The following is a 19,190-nucleotide window of genomic DNA, read 5'->3' on the forward strand; positions in this document are numbered from 1 at the left end:
ACAGTGAAGGAAGCAGGTCAGGAGCAAACACAAAAACAGGTGAGTTAGTGAGTGAAAATAGTGGTGATTGCAAACAAATAATAAGAAGCATGATAAAAAGAAATCTGAGTCCTCTTGGTACTATCAGAGTCGACTAACTTTGTAGGAAGGATTTTGAAGAACATGCATTGTTCAGACAGCCACCTTGGACTCCCTCATCTGCAGTTTGTGCCGCCAGAGTGGATTGCTTCACTTTGGCCAAGATGCGATACTTTTTGCCCCGCACGCTGTCACGACACACAACAACACCGCAGGAGCCCACGGCCTCGCAGCTCCACCTCCGTGACCAATCGCTCTCCACCACCCTTACCTGGAACACCACAAGTCAGATTCATGTCACTGGGGAACACAAAGGAATAATGCAGCTCAGGATCTTTCAAGGAATTGTTCTTCCAAATGCCATTACTTTTTACTATATTTAAATGATCAGAAGCAGATCTATTTTATACAAGACTACAGCAGACTTAGTTCCAGGAGTGGGCTCTCCTTCTCTGACCTTCAGCTTGTGTGGGTAACTTCTTTTATATCGGAACAAAACAATGTCTTCTGACCCATTGAGGTCATATACAATTTTTGATCTTGATCCCTGAAACATACAAACAAGCAAGAGTTAATAGTTTTTCAACATTTTTGATGGAGGACACATCACATTATTTTGTATACACAGCTACATGAACACAAATCTTCAAGTGCAAACAAAATTTTTAATGTTTCAGCAATATTATAATTTCAGCAATATCATAATCATCGTATGGCAGTACTGTAGACTTTAAACTCATTATGATTGCCTACTCAATATTAAGCTTCAGTCCTCCCTGGCTGTGTTACTACCTGTCTGGCCATCCCGTCACATGTCTGCCTTTATTTAGTATGATGCAGCTTTCCTTGCTCTGTGCTCCTACATGCTAACCTCACTTCTGCTTTCACCTTTATCATAATAACACCAACATATAAAGATAATCCTTCACATGGTAAAACACCACTAGTGCTCCAGTGAAAAAAATCTGACTGAAAAGTGAATCAGAAATATATGCTGACTCTCCAAGTAACATAACAACCTTTAGACTCACCCGGACGTGCAGTGGAAGGCCCGTCTTGTTGACAATCCAGTACGGGGAGTACACATGAACAGCTGTCAGTTCTGCCCGCACGGTGTACAGTGCACACTCCAGCTTCCTGCGAGCACTGCCGTCCCCGTGAGTCAGGGTCAGGGTTCGGTGGTCATCACCCTTCTCGGTGCCAATTTCTAGAATGCCATCCCAGTCACTTCCTAAATAATTGGAAACCTGAAATATTAATTTCCATTACATGACAGGTATCTTCCCTTGCAGAAGGAATATCATGGCATCCAAAACTGTATATCGCTTGTGAATATGAAAAGAGTAACCAGCTAATATTGCCTTCAGCAAGAAGAAAAGACCAATGCAGTTCATGATGCACTAGAAGTGGCTCACAGTCTGTTCCTAAAAGATCGGTGCAAGCAACATTGTCAAGAGGTACACTGAGCATCATTAAACTGATGACGCACCTGAACCTCCAGACTAATTCTGTTTTCCAAGTCAATCCTGTAAAGAGTAATCTTGGCCCCTGGGTCAACGATGAGGGACTGGGTGAAGGAGGGGTGGGCAAGGGTGAGGGTGCACGGCAGCATGTTGTGGATGGCCAGTGGCGGGGAGAGGCAGAGGGTGTAGTTGGGCAGGACTCCGCTCAGCCCCTCCCACTGCAGGCTGCTCAGCTTCACTCCTTCCTGAATGGTTACCTGGGGACAGATAAAAGCAGTGCTACTCTTGAAAAGCCTCTTATGTCTGGGTTCATTCTAATGGCTGTTGGAAATTTTTTTTTTTCATCTCGGGAGAAGAGAGGATCATGAAACTCACTGCGGCTGATATGTCGGGGCTGTTGTTCACCTTGGCCTTGCAGGTGAGCAGGTAGGAACAGGTGAATGACAGCACATCCTTCCACCAGATTCCCGCTTCACTTATGCCATAGCTGGAAGGGAAGTAGGTGACAATTACAATACTAATTATATAGATATCTATATAGGAGCTTGGTATTGACTTTATGAAAAATGTTAAGATTCATAACATTCAGACAGTAAAAACCTTAGAAACATGGGTGTAGAAGTCAATACAAGTAAGTACTTTAAAACTGTAATAATTATCAACTTTATTTATCTTGTTGTAGTAGACACAAAGTGGGAGTCAACATGATCTCAGTTAAGAGAGAGAAAAGAAGGAAACAGTAATATAAAGTTAAAGAAGAAAGGAACATTCACTGAACTGCAGAGTAGCTCAGCAAAAGGACAAGTTGGATGTATCAAATAAGCTTACAAGAGTTGTACTACATGAGCTGCAGTGCAAAATCAACCATTATGTACGTGACACTTTGAAAAAAATGTCTTTGTTTTCTTTGTGCACCAAAATAAAGTGACAGGGATTGACATACTCAGCTGCAGAAGGTTGTATATGAAGTGGAGAGTGGTAGGCGACGGCAAGGGGGACCGTGAAGACCTGGTCAGGCTGGAGGGTGACCATGGGCACATGAGCCTCAAAGGGGTTGACAGGCGATACCACCGTGGCATTGAGTTCCCCGAGGGAGTGGCCGAGCATCTCCACAATGCTCTTCTTGAAGCACACATTGACAGGAAGAGGCATTTCATTCATGATCTGTAAAGAAAAACAATAATTATACAATTCACTTCAGTTCAGACAGCTCAATGAAAACTAAACTTCACTAGACGAAGTAGTTGACCTCCAGACTATATCATAATGAACAGTTTATCCAATTTGCAAAAATCTTACCTGCAAGGGACTTCTGACGGTGACCCTGGTGGTGAGATGGTCAACTTCCACAGTGACTATTATGTGGTACCTCTTGTCATTGCGAGGCGGACTCAGCTGAAAGATACGACTCCGGGACGTTGTTCCAACAAACACCATGAGGTCATTGAAGCCTGTCAGGGAAAGGTTTAGAGTCAGTTATATTTCAAAGAAGTTGTTACAATTTACTTTTTCACAACCCATGAAAAAACAAACAAAAAACTTGCCAAATAGACTGGGTTCTGCTTTCAATTATACACCATCTGTGGATGAACCTTGACACTTACTAATGTTATCGTCTGGTTGGGAATGACAATCAAAAGCTGCAGGAGTTAATAGTGCTGGTAATGGCATTAACAGTTAAGGAATAATGGGCCATTACTAACCAGGCACTCTGATCAGCAGCTGGAGCTTTGTGATGTCTTGATAAAGCTTGACAGGGTTTGGGCAAAAAAGTTCATAGAAGCATTCACTTGAAGGGAGGCTGGATGGAGCAGGACCAGGAGAGGAGGCGGGACATGACCGGAGGCTGAGGTGGTCCCAGTCTCTGAACCTGTAATGTAAATTATATGGTATTAAGAAGCAGTCAACACTTGCAGTTACTTATTTGACTATCTGCCTTTTCATGCACATCTCATTTAACTTTCAGCACACGAGGCCGGGTGTGTTACCCTTCTGCCACTGACTCATCTTCTGAAGCAGACTCTCCACCACTATGACTCTTGCCTGATGCCGGACTGGACGGCAGTGAGTCCGGCTCCTGGTATTTGGCTGTGGCTAAAATCTCCACCTTGGAAGAACCATCAGCCTGAAAGAAAGTGAACTTTTATGCCTTTGTCAAATCAGCATAGGGTGGTGCACACTCTTGTGTTATCATTATGCTGTACTGGCCCTGTTTTCCTAGCATATGGGACCAAATTTCTCCCATTTAAAGCACACACTTGATCTGTACTCTATAAAGAGGGAAATGCATGTATTGTTAAAATATTTTTATGAAACAAATTTCTTTCCAAGGAGAACATTTTGAGGTTACTCTGAGTCATACTGTTAGAGGTTCTCTAAAACTAGATTCAATTGCAAATCAAATAAAAATTCAAGTAGAGCATCTGCTTGTGAATCCGGCGTAGTGAGGCAATGAAATGGCAAACAAGAATATCCACCCACCTCATCCTGCATCAAGGCTGTGACCTTGGAATTGGGTCCTATTTCATTTGTGAGGAGGATCTGCTGCATGGAACGGTTGGCAGAAGACATGATGGGCTGGGGCTCGATAGGCTTGTTCATGAATTCAGTCACTAGGTTGTTGATGGATGTCATGGTGTGTGTTGTGAGGGTGAACTCCAGGTTGTCGCGAGAGTCAACAAACACGCAAGTTGCTAATTCACTGGGACTGATGTCCTCCACCCAGCTGCCTCCACCGTCTACACCATCTTTGTAGAGATTTATGAGAATGTTTCAAGACATCAAAACAGAACATCATGAAGATCACTGTCTCACCCACTGGTACAGACACAGTGATGAAAAGTGGGAAAAAATGGATTGATTGTACAAAATTCATGGTGCCACAAGATTTTCAGTCACATGGTGGCAAATGAAAATGATCAAGTAGACACAAAAATAAGTGTCAAAATATAATAAACAATAAAAGAGTAAATGAAATCAATACAACAACAAAGTAAGAAAACTGCAAAAAAGAAGAATTTCAAGAGTTGTGAACAAAATAGAAATTAAATGTGAACCCATTCTTACAGAGTCTGAGAAAAAATGAACTGCCTTGTGTCCCGGGACTGGCAAGGAGGAAGATGGGGCTTGGGAATCAGCATGGAAAGGTCTGGGCTGTGGCCACATGTAACACTTGATTATTGATTGTGTTACTCTTACAAGGGATCAATACCACCTTTCTTACTCACCTGGAATAAGTGGCGACACAAACACTGGACCTTCCTCTTCCTCCTCTGAGGACCTCAAGTCTCCTGTTGACAACTTTTCTGAGCCCTCCGGGTCTCTCTTGACGCTTCCTTTTCCTTCCATCTCATCGCTGCTGCCTTCCTCCTCGGACTCCTCTGAATCACTGGAGAACATGTGATTAAATGCACTGGAGATCTTGTGGAGGACACTGTCTTCAGTCTCAGAGTCAGAGTCCAGTGGAAAACCTGAGAAAATAAGCAAATTAAATGTAACATCTAGAGGAGGAGGAAGAGGAGGAGAAGGAGGAGGAGAAGGGTGCAGGTATAACACTGCTTTCCACAGAAATGATTAGTAGAACTTTAAATCAACTCTCATGAATATCATTGATCTTCACTGAAAACAAAGAGTTACAAACATATGATCAATCCATTACCTGACAGGCTTCCAAGGTCAGTGTTTGACCGTTTAGTGGCTGAGCGCTTGACTGATTGTGTTGCATGAGGTTTGAGCACCACCATTTCATTATCCTGAGACTCTTCATCTGTGGACGACTCAGAGTCTTCGATGGGACAGTTGAGGTAGCTGTTTCTGTTGCTGGTGTAGCTGGTGTCAACAGAGTCACAGTAAGGGCCTTGGTGCTTTCGTTTCACCCCCACAGGCTGTGCGTGTGTCTGTAGTGTTCTAATAATTGCTTCCCACGGTCTGAATACCTTATTGCTTTCACTAACCGGTTCAATGACTGGCTCCCAGGCAGAGAATTGCTCATTGTAACATGACAACTGGAGCTGCATTTCTGCTTTGCTATACATCAGCTTGGACCAGTCATTTATTTCAGCATTAAGTGCTGACTTGCATAGCAGAACAGGTACAGCTGTTTTCATGGTTTGCTTTTCAAGTGAAACTGTGATTTCAGAAATCCTTACAGTCAAGCACTGCTGGGGCTTGGCTGACGGGTACTCAGGCTTAATGTACACTTCTTCATCTGGATTTGTTGGGGATATTATGGCAGTCAGTGGTTTTGGAGACCAAAGATCCTCCAAGTCTGAGGATGGAAGATAGAGTCTGAAAGGTGTTAATTGAGGAGTGAGATTCAAAGTTAACTCATCCACCACATCCATAAAGAGGTGGACAACTGCTGGATTAATGTGGAAATGAACTTGTGGAGCCCTTACATCTGCTCTCACACCTTCCTCCACATTGCGGAACACCCAGGATCCCTCAATGTCACACGGCTGCATGATGGAATAAGGATTCTGATTTGTCATGGAGTACATGGTGGCAAAGAGCTGGCACCTGTCCAGAGCCACGTGGAAGCTCTCGTTGCCGGGGTGCCGAGAGTAGTCCACATGCACCTCGCACCTCAGTACCAACACCCGGCTGATTTTCTCTTCAGTGTCGACAAAGAACACTATTTCTGGCTGCTTCAACTTGAACGACACAGAGAGAGTTTTCTGATCATCTGTGTCACTGGTCACTGTGGAGAGGTAGCCGCTTGTGCTGTCCACGGAGCTGGGGGGCCGCCTGATGATCCTCACCCCATCCACTGTTGTGCCCAAGTCCCCAACAAACCCTGGATTCAGTATTCCTCCACTTGTGCTTGCAGTTCCAGGGATGGCATCATTCACATACCTGTAAAGTGCTATGGCAAAAGTGACGGACAAACTGAGCCTCGTCCTCTCTATGCTGACTTCCATCGCCCCGTCTCCATTGGGGCTCATCTTGTACATCAGATCCATTATGGGTGGAACGCTGACACTGAACCGCCTTGAGGTCATATGCATCTCCTTGCTGTACTGCCCAAATATCTTCTTGATCACATGATAATCAAGGTCTGGTCTGACATCAAAGAGATCACAGGAGTGCAATGTAACCCTTACATCCATACTCCTGTCACTGTTCATGTCTCCGTGGACCTCAACTTCTCCAACTTCCAACCTGCAGAGGGCAGTAGCAGCATCTCGAACTGGGGAACTCAACACTTCATCCATGTCAGTGTACAGAGTAACTGTCAGTCCGTCCAGAGACACTAGAGCATCTGCAATGCGATAAATGTCAACGGAGTGTGTCAAGAAGGCCTGAAGCTTCCCCACGTTGTCATCGCTGTTGGCTTGTGGGGTGCTGAGCTCCACGGGGGTCAGGGGCTGGGAATTAATACTTGTGTCAATAAACTGAGCCTCAGCCTTGTTCTGCGTCAGCACGGCCAGGATGGTGTTCAGGTCACGCTGTCCCATGTTTACACAAAGGGTTCCCATGTGGATACTGACGTCCCAGGAAAGCAAATCTCTGCATTGTGGAATGAGGGAACGTTTGATATCTGCCCTTATGGTGGACGGCTCTAGGATGTCTTCTTGCATTTCCAGGCCGCCGCTGAGGACCATCACTGCTCGACAAATGTGCATGTGTCCCAATTCAATGAGGATGTTTTCCACTGCCCCTCCTCCTGTCCCGGTGTAGGCTGTCTTGAAAAGGTTATCTATCTTGAGCTCTCCGAGGCTAACAACCAACAAACTGGAGGAGTCAGACTTTTGGGGAATAAGAATAGTGGGAGCATGAATATCAATGCTCAGGTTGATTTTTTTCCCTAATATAACTTCCTCAAAACCTGTCTCTGCAGCCTTACTAGCGTGCTTCAGAGCCACCTGAGTTCCTTCACGGTTAAGAAGAGGCTCCATGAAGCGCTGCAGGTCTGCCAAGAATTTGCAGAGGAAGACACATTGTACCCTGCCAATTCTTATTCGCAGAGCTGCATCAGGACTGACAGTGTGGGGAGATGCATCTATCTCATCCACACCTTTATGTGTTGGACTGAAGTTCACATATTTGATGTCAAACACTCTGTCTTCCTCAATATCAATTATTCTTGAGTAAAGAGTTATATCAGATATGTCATCAACAGACAGTTCTGACAAGGCAGCTCGAAATACTTTCTTTTCATTAGCTTTAAAGATGCATTCTCCCTGGAACCCTCCAACTTTGGCCTGCAAGAAATCAAGGTCATTATCACAGAGTTTCAGGTTCAGGGTGTGGAGGTGAAAGGAAAACGACCACTTTGTTGCCCCCGAGGGGACGGGAGGATCCTCTGGACCTGATTTTAACCAGGCCATCAAGTTCTGTGGGACACCAACTTTTGGAAGCTGCTCCTCAATATGCCCTAATTTGGCTGCCAGCATTGTCAGGAAGTTGGTGAGGGTTATGACTGACCCTCGATGCCACACAACATTTAAAGTTGCAAAGTCAACTACAAGACTTTGTTCACAAGAGTGAAAATGTGTCTTAAAGTCCAGACAGTTTGCCCGAACTTTTCTATAGAGTAACGTGGTGATATGAGTACAGCCTACCTGGGGGGAAGACACAAGTTCCAGGTATTCTCCTGATGGGCTGTGGTGGTATTTATCAACGAGCTGCAGGGAGCCGAGGGTCACCTGTATTGCCGGTCCATAGTCCATGACCGCTGACTCTAAGACAAAGTGAGTTGCTCTCAGCATTAAGTAGGGTCTGTCCCCATGCTCACTGGATCTTGAAATACCAATTACAACTTCATCAATACATAAACGAGACAAAACAGCAATCATGTTATGAGGAGAAGTGTTGTCTTCAAATCCAGGCAGATCAACAGGCTTGCCCCATGACTCTCCTTCATCGTCACTGTTATCAGAAGCTGAAAAGTATTTTTCTAACTCCAAGCTTGTCTGGGATATGGTGTCACTGGCAGAGAGTGGCCGTACATGCCGGAGAAGAGGAGGAGTAGAGTGCATGTCTGCTGTATCAGGCACAAACCTCTTTCTGCAAAGCCTATCAAGCAATGAATTCCTTATCAGAGATAATTCAGAAATATTGGGATCAAGTAAACAGTGAAGTGGGTCCAACTGATGCTGCAGAAATGAATGGTTATCAACAGTATCACAGCTTAACATGCAGCAGCTCAGTGTGGGAAGGTGGTGCGTGAACTCCACCAGATGGCTCAGCCGGCTGTCTGAGAGGTTGAGCTTGAGGGGCGTGATGTGGATGTCAACTTTTTGCCTCGGAAGTTGTCGGTACTCTGGATGTATGCTGTTAGCAAGGTCGATCTTCACTCTGACCCTGGGCAGGAGGTGGGAGTCTGAGTCACTGCGGGTCCTGTGAACCCTCCACTCGTCTCCTGAGTCAGCAAAGAGAACTTGGAGCTGCGAGATGGTAATTGTCAGCCGGTCATAAAGACGCTCCTCAAGTTCCATTCTGGTTGCATCCTCGAGATCAAAAATTTGTCCACCAATTTCACTGTTCACTTTCAAGCCCCCGATGTCCAGCACCAGGACATTCCCACCTTTTTGTATGGAGCCATGTTCCGGTAAGACAATGAAAGGACTCTTGATGTCTATGTCCAGATGGATTGTTTTATGCCTGGCAATGGCGTACTCCACCGCTGCTCTGCTGCTGCTGACCAAGCCAGCCAGTGTGTCGGCGGCCACCTCCTCAAACGTGCGATACTTTGTGTCAGGCACTCGGAAGAAGTGAATCATCTCAGCACAGGCATGCTGGAAGGAAGCAGACTTACTAACAGGCTAATCACTAATATGGAAAATAATTACACACTGCAGACCTTGACTAATGAAATATTACTTTAGGAGATATTGAGTACATTAATTATAATTTTCTTTTATGTATATTTCTTTGTATTGTATTGTAAATATATACGAACCTGGTTATACAGAAGCTCCAGAGGGTCCAGCTTCATGGTGACAGCATAGTCAGAGGCCACATTGATTGGGTTTTTCTCCAGGTCCAATGAAAAGGCAATACCAAAACCTGAATGAAAATTAAATAAATCAATTTACTATTTATCTATTTTTAATATTGCTTCAACAAAGCTCAGAGTTTAGCAGCCTTTACTGACTCACGTATCTTTTTACATGTCCCTTGGTCACCCGCTGCCTGGGTCACAAAATGCTCATCAGCTGCTTCTTTACCAGATATATGTCTTGCTTTATTTAACAAAAAATTCTTTTCAACTTATTCAAAACATTACTGAATGAGACAAATCAAGGATTTTCAATGAACAAACATCCATTAACAATGATTAATGTAAACTAGGGATGGAAAAATTTGATTATACCTTTTATGCTTGATATCTGAGGCCATTATAAGGAATCCTTAACAAACCACTAGACTAAATAACAAGAGTAACATGTCATATTGAGCTGCAACACATGTCCAGCGCGGGAGGTGCCACACTTGCCTGCTGAGGGTGTGCCGTCAATGAGCTTCACCACATACACCAGCTCCTGCTCCATGTTTGAGGCCTCCAGGTTAAAGGACTCGGCCTTCACTGAAAGCTTCTGATACTTAACACCATAACGGTTCTCAGCGCTCATGACGAAGCCCGAGAGGGTGGCCAAGGCAACGTCGTGCTCATCATCCTTGAGGGTCAAGCTCACGTTTTGCAAGGAGAGGTAAGCTTTGTGGTCTGAAACATGCAGCAGATAATTATACACTTGTCATAATTATGTTATACTGTTTCAAATGCTGTATGCATTAATTTTCTCATGATGGGAAAATACAAAAACTTTAAGAAAATATATTACAGCAAAAAAATCTCGTTTTCCTTGACAGGTTTTGCCCACAGTCGTATATTATTTCAATTAAACAAGAGGGTGAAATGAATTAGCCAGGACCATATTTAGATATGTATTGATTTTTCAGGAGCAAGGAGCACAAGACAGTGGACAGTGTTGAGCGGTTACGGATCCCTCACAAACTAAAGCAAAACCCATCCTTAACCAAGAGTATTTTGCCGGAGGTTACATCCCTGGTAATCCTCAAGCCTCCCTCAAACAAGGCCTGAAAATTAACACAAACACAAGCTTGGCAGGAACATTTTCAGTAAGGTAGTATGATTACAAGGGCAAATTTCTCACCAATATCATCTCTGTGCACTTCTTCCCCTGCAGCCTCCAGCTCCATTAGTGCCGCGTGCAGCTGCCGGCGCTCCTCCTCCGTCAGGGTGGTGACTGGGCCATTCCTGCGACGAGTGCCCACAATGTCCACTATTTCCGTGTCATCAGGCACCTGGTGCTTGCTGCCGCCCATCAGCCAGGAAAACCAGCCACTCTCGGAGGATTCTACGGGGTGAACCAAGCTGGGTTGTTCTTGTGATATCTGGAATGAGTATGTTGATTTACTAAAATTATCATTATCTGATGGCATGCAAGTGAGATCATTACAATGCTAGTATTAATATATCAAACACACCAGTGATGTTACTAATACTTAAAGGATGTCACAGATTAAAGTCAAAACAATATGAAATAGTTGAATTCACCTAAGTTTTCCCCAGTGTAATGAATGCAAGTTATATATATGAAAAATGGATGGTAAATTTTAAATATCATAGAAAACTTTGAAGATGTGTGAAACTCAGCACCACTGACAGACAGAGATGTGATGCACTTGATTGATCCAGAAAATCCCTAATATGATAATTAGAATGTTATAACAATTCTTTTACAAATTGGTTGGACAAGGAGTGTGACAAGAGTAATATTCAGGTGATGTATACTGGCCCAACCTTGATCTTTGCATTCATCCGAGCCAGGACAATGTTGGTGAGGCTAAGTGCATCTTCCAGTTTCATCAGATCAGCCTCCATTTCACTGTTGTATCCTTCAAGAAGATGCTTCTTGTATAGCTGTGCATACTCCCTATACAAGGATCTGTAGGATAAGGAAAATACAACTCCCTTTACCATATGTGAAATATAATGTTTTGACAGTACTATTGTATACTAATGTTGTAATCACTTGTACTTTGGAGATATTTCTGATATATAAAGCAATAATTCTGCACAACTACTGCTTTCCACCTGTGTTTCTTAATGCTACTCCATGAGAAGGGTCGAATTTGTTCATGGATAATGGCACTTGCAGCGTACTGCCACCACTCTGCTGCGTGACGGGTTAAGGGCACTTCTGGGCGGTACTTCAAGAACCGTCTGAAAGAAATTAAGTACAGTTTCTATGTGAATGTGCATATAATAATACAAACAAAAGCAAATAAAATTACCAATTGAATAAGCAAACTAAAAGAACAGTATAAAACACTACCACCACTGTCACCATCAGTGACCCAACTTTCTTTAACAAGCTCCATCCTGATTCCCCACACTGTGTAAAGGACACAGGATACTGGATGCCAGTAACCTGATCAACAGCTTCTTGTAACATTATTATATCACTCACCTACTTGTATTTATGACATTGAATGCTTTGAAGAGTTCATTTAAGCTTAGGTACTGGTCCTGTGAGAGGGACAGCGCTGCATCCTTGATCACAGCATCCACTAGTAGGCCAGGCACTCTCGCTTCACGCTTCATCTGCTGCCTCATCTTGACCTTGCATCGCACAGGTTGGAGGACTGCAAGCACATAAATACCAACTTTATATAACTAAGGGATACGTAGTGTATCTGGCTAGAAATATGTCTTAAAAAGCATAAAAAGTAAACCAGTGTGCTCATGAAACAAAGGCTGTAAGAAAATACTGCTCTTGCTTTATTTATGACCAAATGCCATTTGTATCATAAGGAAGAATCATTGAGCTGTTGTTTCTTGATATTGTGTAAGAGGGAAGGATAAAGGTAGTAAAGCTCTTGCACTTCATATTCACAATAATAAGCAGTGTATAATTTCTACATGAGAAATTATGTTGGTGGCAAGTTCAGAGGAGCCATACCAATGAACAATGTACACAAGCGTTGATAAGAGAAATGTATAAGCAGAACCACTAATGTGAAACATTTCTTATGACTGCTGCTGCAGATTGTTTAATTTTTCAAGAGAGGCTTCTTGTCTACAATTTACCGTCATACCAAACTGAAAAGGCTCATCATTGATGGAGAAGGTTTCAAGGCCTTGCTGGAGGTACTGGTGCCAGCGGTCGGTGGTTATGTGAGGCTTGACCAGGCGCTGCCGCTCACTCTTGGGGTTGATGTAGAGGGAGGTGGAGATGAAGTCAACAACCTTGTTCACGATGGGAGCATTGCCGTCAATCTGTGTCTTCTTCCATTTGCTGAAAGACAGTTTTGGAGGTGACATTGAGAATACAGCTGTTTACCTATATCTAAATGTGTTGATTTTTACAAGAGGTAATTAGTGCTAATGAGTTAATTAATGAACAGAGGATATGCAATGAGGTCGCAAATAGAACAAGACAAAATATAATGAGAATTATATGCAACATAAGCTACAAATATTTACACACAATTACTTAGTAGTGCAAGCAGGCATCAAAATAATTAATAGTCCAACTTGTAGACCACAGTGAACAATTGAGTTATACTAGCAAAAATTAATTCTATGGTCCATAGTCTGTGTGTATCGAATAGAATTTCAAACAGCACAAGCTTTAGTATGCAGTTTCTTGCACCATTTAGGACCTTACTGCTCAAAAATCTGTTGAGTTGGCTACATACTGGTTTGTGGTGTCAGCCGAGAGACTCTGCAGACACAGCCCAATCACCAGAGGCTCAGGGCAGGAGTGAGCGTCTTCATATCGAATATGCACGTTGTTGATGTGTAACTCTAGGTTATTCCAGATTCTGTTATAAAGCATACCTGGAACAAGACATAAAAGCTTCAGAATTCAATACATAATGTAGGAATTTCATCCATTCCTAATCACTGACAGCTTCATCAAAGAGCCCATTTTTTGCAAAGGCAGGATGGGAAATGAAAAAAACCATGTGATGATTTTGTGATGATTCCATTAAGAATTCTAGGAAAAATAAAAATAGGGGTGCAATCTTGTATTGAAGGAGCTACATTCCTTTTTATAACTAGTAGTGAAAATAATTATATAAAAAAACATAAATCTGTAGGGAGGAGTGCTGCCTTGCCCTCCCCACACTGACCCCAAAGACTGTTCCTGTCATGCACATCGTCCACCAGTGTTGGCTCTGGAAACAAGTAGGCCAGAGTTTGCCGCTTGCTGGCACGATCAAAGTCCTTTTCTCGCTCTCTGTCATATTCAACAACCGGTGTAACAAGTACAAAGACATCCTGAAAAAAGAAAAAAATAGTGTAAACAAAGAAAATGATAAAACACCTCAAGATATCAGCAGGAGGCTTGTATTCGGGAACATTCATGAAAAAGCATACATTACATAAATTCAATAACAGTATCGACTTTATTATACTTGACACTCCACGGTAATTTTATGCTTTGTTAGTTTTCCAGCACATCCTACCTCAATGTTGATGACCACAGGCTGGGTGAAGAAGCTGCTGTAGGGGACAGTGAGTGATATTCTGCCAATTGTGCCTTTTTTCACCTCAACAGGGAGAGGGCTTCCATAGTAGACATCAAGGATGGACTGCAAGAAAAGAAGCTTAGTTTTCTTGTTATTGCTGAGTACAAGTGTAAAAACAATAAATAGTATATTCAGAATTCTTGTTTATGAAAACACTTTTTTACTTCAAAAAGATAAAAGTAATTATCATGGCATTTATATAATAAGGTTTTGAACAGTCTTCATGACAGGCACTGATATCTGACTCGACACTAGCATGACGAGACTGACCAGGGCATCCCTCCTGATCTTGAGGTTGCTGAGGTTAACTTGACCCGACAGGAGGGCATTATTGACCTCCTGGGTGTCAAGGTCCTCCAGGTACTGCCCAAAGAATCGGTTGACCAAGCCAGCAACCACCTTCTTGGTCAGCCATTCCATTGTGAAGGTTTAGTCGTGTGTCACAACATCTGGGTGGAAAAAGAAAACATTAAATTTTCAAAAAGCTATTCAATAATCTGATGCAGTTGCGGGTGACATTTGATATATTTACTTTTCACGATATGGGGAACTCATAAATTTGCTGATTTACTGATATTTTCAATGCAAATATGTATTGAAGAATATCAGAGAATAATTTTTGTTGTTTCAGTCAATCACTAGGAGCATACACTGAGGGGGACCATTGCCTCGCCCACCCTATGATCCTAACCTCGGGATCCCGTTGAGCAAGTCTCAATTACTGCAGGCTCCTTCCCAACCTAAGTACCTAATGGCATGATCCAGTGACTTGCTTGACCCATGAACTTTACGGGCATTCCCTTGGCCTCCAAGTAGTACTCAAATGTGCCTAAAAAGCAGCTTCAGTTGATTATCATGAGTACAAAGCCACAAATCACACATCTTATTGGTGTTTCTATATCTTAACCCGGTAGCAGCGACGGGCCAAATTTGTGGCTTTACTGTGTAGCAGCGACGGGCCAAATTTGTGCCATGATATAAACCCCTCAAAAAAGATGATACATAAACTGATCACAAATGCTTTGATATATATTATGAAATGGTTTGTGTGAGTGATGATTTTTTCTCATTTTTCTCGCTTAGAGGGACCATTAAGAAACATGATCCCCGCTGCTACCAAGTTAAGACTCATATCTTTCAGAGGTACAAGTCCTGAGTCACACCAACAAGCAAACTTTGAATAATCCCCATTATTTCCATAAGGCTAAGTTTACCATTTTGGCAGAGTTGGGTTATTATAGTGGTAGGGCTCAGTCACTTTTAACAGGAAGTTTGTTAATCTTGAATGCTGTCCTGTTTTCAATAATGGTAAAATTCTAGTGTTTGCCCATACTCCCCTCTAGAATAACACCTCAATGATTCCTAACTTTGATACAGTGGATTAACCCTATGGATTACCTGGGATAATCACCCCTAAGCACACCCATACAGCCTCATTAAAAACAATCTTTCTCCGCGCTAAGCAAACCGTGTCTGTTTCCAGCCTTAGTCAGCGTGGCGTGTGTGCGGGTTGGCGTTGTCTTGAGGTCTAACTACTGTAACGCAACACCGTGACCCCTCAAGGCCGATAAAGTCTATAGCCGATAAGACTTATCAACGTGCGGGACACAGCTGGCCGCCACAATAACTGAGCACCTGGCGTACGTGTGGGTGTCCATGGTGATGCATATTAGAATGTGAAGGCTTCAGAACACAAAGACATGAACTATATATAGACAAACAAGTACAACATATCACTGGAGGAGTGGGGAGAGGAAGGCAGGGCGGAGACACGGACAATGCAACAGTGAGCCAGATGAAAGGAGTCTTGGCTGAGGGCTGGAAACGGAGAGATAAATAATTAAAGGATGCAGCGGTAAGAAGGCGGTATACTGAAGACCCAAGAAGCGGTACAAAGCGTCACAGGTCTTCTTCTTCTTGTTTTTTTTTTATGGGGCTGGTTATGTCACGGGGCTGCAAAACACGATGGGCCGCGCAAGGTGGTTTGTTTACCTCGCCGCGTCACCACGTGCGTCTGTTTACTGTGACGTCACGGATGACACCTCGGCATGGGGAGCAGTCTTTTCCCTCTTAATGGACAAGGGCCCGTTCCCCTAGTGATACCAGGGGATAAATCTTTAATTAATAAGCTCTGCATGTTTTCGTTCGTTTACCTCGCTTTCATTTACCTCGCTTTCATTTACCTCGCTTTCGTTTACCTCGCTTTCGTTTACCTCGCTTTCATTTACCTCGCTTTCGTTTACCTCGCTTTCATTTACCTCGCTCTCGTTTACCTCGCTTTCGTTTACCTCGCTTTCATTTACCTCGCTCTCGTTTACCTCGCTTTCATTTACCTCGCTTTCATTTACCTCGCTTTCATTTACCTCGCTTTCGTTTACCTCGCTTTCATTTACCTCGCTTTCATTTACCTCGCTTTCATTTACCTCGCTTTCGTTTACCTCGCTTTCATTTACCTCGCTTTCATTTACCTCGCTTTCATTTACCTCGCTTTCATTTACCTCGCTCTCGTTTACCTCGCTTTCATTTACCTCGCTTTCATTTACCTCGCTTTCATTTACCTCGCTTTCATTTACCTCGCTTTCATTTACCTCGCTTTCGTTTACCTCGCTTTCATTTACCTCGCTTTCATTTACCTCGCTTTCATTTACCTCGCTTTCATTTACCTCGCTTTCATTTACCTCGCTTTCATTTACCTCGCTTTCATTTACCTCGCTTTCATTTACCTCGCTCTCGTTTACCTCGCTTTCGTTCACCTCGCGCTCTCGTTTACCTCGTTTTTTCGCTTTTACCTAGCTTTTTCACTTATTTTTTGTTTATTTACTTCGCTTTTTCGCTTTTCATCGCTCGTTTCCCTCGCTGCGTCACCACGTGCTTCGGTTTGCCTGTGACGTCACGGATGGCAGCTCGGCAGGTATCCGTCCCAACACGATGTCAGGGGGTGAAAATCTACATGGCTCATTCACGAAGTCACCACAAGGAGGGACTAATAAAAGTGACACACAGATGAATAAAAAAAGTTGCAAAGAAGAAATATTCACGACTTTAAAGCTAATAGTGGATAAAAAATTAGATATGGATGACATAAAACTAACTATATTTTAATCCCGTTTACACACACACACACACACACACACACACACCTAATGCAATAAAAAATCTCATTCCATGTCGAGCAGCTGCTTAATTTGTGCCGACTTTGCTGTGTGGAGTCACGGCGTATTTGAAGTCTGAGTTAATCATGACACGCATTAATAAGTACGTGGCCAAATCGCGTAATATCACTTATTTGTTGACAGAGGACTGATAAATGATTGTGCTATCGGTGAGTAAGACGGTAGAGATACCATAACATATTCGCCCTTCTAAACTTACGCTGTATGTATAATCGTTACTACGCCTGGCCAAACTACAGCGACCGAACCTTACAACTACTATGCCTTTGCCTTAAGAAATGTGAGGTTTCCAGTAGTGTGACATTTCGGGGTGATGAAAATAGTCATACTCACCTCCAAAGCAACAGGCAAGACACGCTAGTTTCAGATAGGCGCTAAGAGGATTGGGCACTTGAGGACAGAGCGACAACGGAGAAGCAACTCAAGAGCCCGTGACGCAGAGGAGGTGGAGGGGTGCAGCATGTGTCGAGAGAAAGGATTTGCATAGATTTACATAGAAAATCAGACCACACAGACCCCATGGTCCAGACTAGGTGATCTGTCCTTAAACCTAAGTGATTTTACATTAATCAGATAGCTCCAAAATTTTACATTTCGACTCTAGGTAACATTAAATTGAATGAAGTGTCGGTCGAGCTTGTTTTTAAAGGAGTCAATCATGTCACACTGGACCACTGACGGTGGGAGCTTATTCCATTCTCGCACTACAACGTTGTAGAAGAAATATTTGGTGCAGCCTGAATTTACTTGTCTACATTTAAGTTTTATGCTATTATTCCTCGTTCGCAAAGTGTCATCAATCATAAACAATTTTGATTTGTCCACATTCGTAAAGTCATTAAGTATTTTAAAACATTCGATCAGTTTTCCTCGGAGGCGACGTTTCTCGAGAGAGAACATGTTAAGGGTTGAGAGCTTCTAGTTGTAGGGTTTGTTGCGCAAAGGAGGAATAATTTTTGTTGCGCGACGTTGAACACCTTCTAATTTAGCAATGTCCTTTGCATGGTGGGAGACCAAAACTGTACCGCATATTTCAAGTGGGGTCTGACTAAACTATTGTAGAGCAGAAGTATTGCTTCTTTATTTTTGAATAAAAAGTTTCTTTTAAATGAAGCTCAACAGCGGAGGAGGAGGAGGAGGGGGAGGAGGAAAAAGTGATTTAAGTAAGGAATAGAGGGGAGGAAAAGGAGAAGGGTTAAACCATACAACGAGAGAGGGAAAAAAGTATCGCAACACCTAGGGATTTTAAGTGAGGGAGATGGGGAAGGATGGGGAGGATGAGGATGAGGAAGAGAGGGGAGGAAAAGGAGAAAGAGGGTGAAACCATATAACGAGAGGGGAAAACAGTATCGAAGAATAAGGATGGAATCATAAAGAAAAAGGAAAAAGTATCAAGACAAACAAACAAACAAAAAAAAAGGAAAAAAAAATATGATCGACAATCTGGAACTAAATCAGATAATCTTATTCTGCACTGTTTTTCCCTTTTACTTAATTCCTGGCGTTTCTTCTTTTAAATCTTAGACTTCACTTTTGATCTGTCTCTTACCCAAAGTTGCCATATCGTCATACTCAGAGTCTTATACCTGCTCATTTCTGACCCAAAAGCCATTTCCTGGACCCCAATAACTAGATCAATTTATAGTTATCGCTGAAAGGGTTAATTACTGATGTCTTACTGCAATCGTTAAGTGTCAAAAAATGGTAAATGCAATCTGGCAACGTTGCAGAGACTACCATTAAAAGAATCATGCATGTAACATTTGAAGTATTTGAACCCACTGTACAGGGGCCATGAAGGAGCTGATAGTGCCCAATAGAAAGGGGACACCGTGTAAGGGAAGAGGAAAGGGAAGGTGGTGGGGGTTTATGGTACTACGGTTGAGAGTTGAGCGGAAACTATGGCTGGTATTCTCACACGCTTCCGCCTCTCAGATCAACTATTTTCAGAGGCCTTAAAGGAGATCAA

General features: G+C 42.9%; 1 protein-coding gene across 11 annotated transcripts in view; it reads right to left on the minus strand.

Moving 5' to 3' along the window:
* Nucleotides 1–19,190, minus strand: part of LOC126986913 (intermembrane lipid transfer protein VPS13A-like) — a 35,115-nt gene that overhangs the window by 14,293 nt on the left and 1,632 nt on the right. The window contains exons 1-24 of one of the 11 annotated variants that reach the window (XM_050843420.1): nt 15,447–16,001; nt 14,319–14,497; nt 13,986–14,111; nt 13,650–13,797; nt 13,212–13,353; nt 12,609–12,808; nt 11,981–12,155; nt 11,605–11,733; nt 11,311–11,455; nt 10,661–10,901; nt 9,982–10,209; nt 9,445–9,551; nt 5,200–9,280; nt 4,769–5,011; nt 4,023–4,288; nt 3,530–3,666; nt 3,245–3,411; nt 2,841–2,992; nt 2,485–2,705; nt 1,917–2,028; nt 1,568–1,798; nt 1,110–1,325; nt 536–625; nt 184–349 (exon numbers count right to left, since the gene is read on the minus strand). In XM_050843420.1, coding sequence (XP_050699377.1) covers nt 184–349; nt 536–625; nt 1,110–1,325; nt 1,568–1,798; nt 1,917–2,028; nt 2,485–2,705; nt 2,841–2,992; nt 3,245–3,411; nt 3,530–3,666; nt 4,023–4,288; nt 4,769–5,011; nt 5,200–9,280; nt 9,445–9,551; nt 9,982–10,209; nt 10,661–10,901; nt 11,311–11,455; nt 11,605–11,733; nt 11,981–12,155; nt 12,609–12,808; nt 13,212–13,353; nt 13,650–13,797; nt 13,986–14,111; nt 14,319–14,468 — 7,873 coding nt within the window. In that variant the 5' untranslated portion in view covers nt 14,469–14,497; nt 15,447–16,001. Of the gene's footprint in view, nt 1–138; nt 350–535; nt 626–1,109; nt 1,326–1,567; nt 1,799–1,916; nt 2,029–2,484; nt 2,706–2,840; nt 2,993–3,244; nt 3,412–3,529; nt 3,667–4,022; nt 4,289–4,768; nt 5,012–5,199; nt 9,281–9,444; nt 9,552–9,981; nt 10,210–10,660; nt 10,902–11,310; nt 11,456–11,604; nt 11,734–11,980; nt 12,156–12,600; nt 12,809–13,211; nt 13,354–13,649; nt 13,798–13,985; nt 14,112–14,318; nt 14,498–15,415; nt 16,002–19,190 lie in introns of those variants that run through there. The other 10 variants (XM_050843421.1, XM_050843419.1, XM_050843415.1 and 7 more) reach the window with 10 other exon arrangements.

This window comes from Eriocheir sinensis, chromosome 63 (genome assembly GCF_024679095.1).
Source record: "Eriocheir sinensis breed Jianghai 21 chromosome 63, ASM2467909v1, whole genome shotgun sequence".
NCBI classification, from domain to species: domain Eukaryota; kingdom Metazoa; phylum Arthropoda; class Malacostraca; order Decapoda; family Varunidae; genus Eriocheir; species Eriocheir sinensis.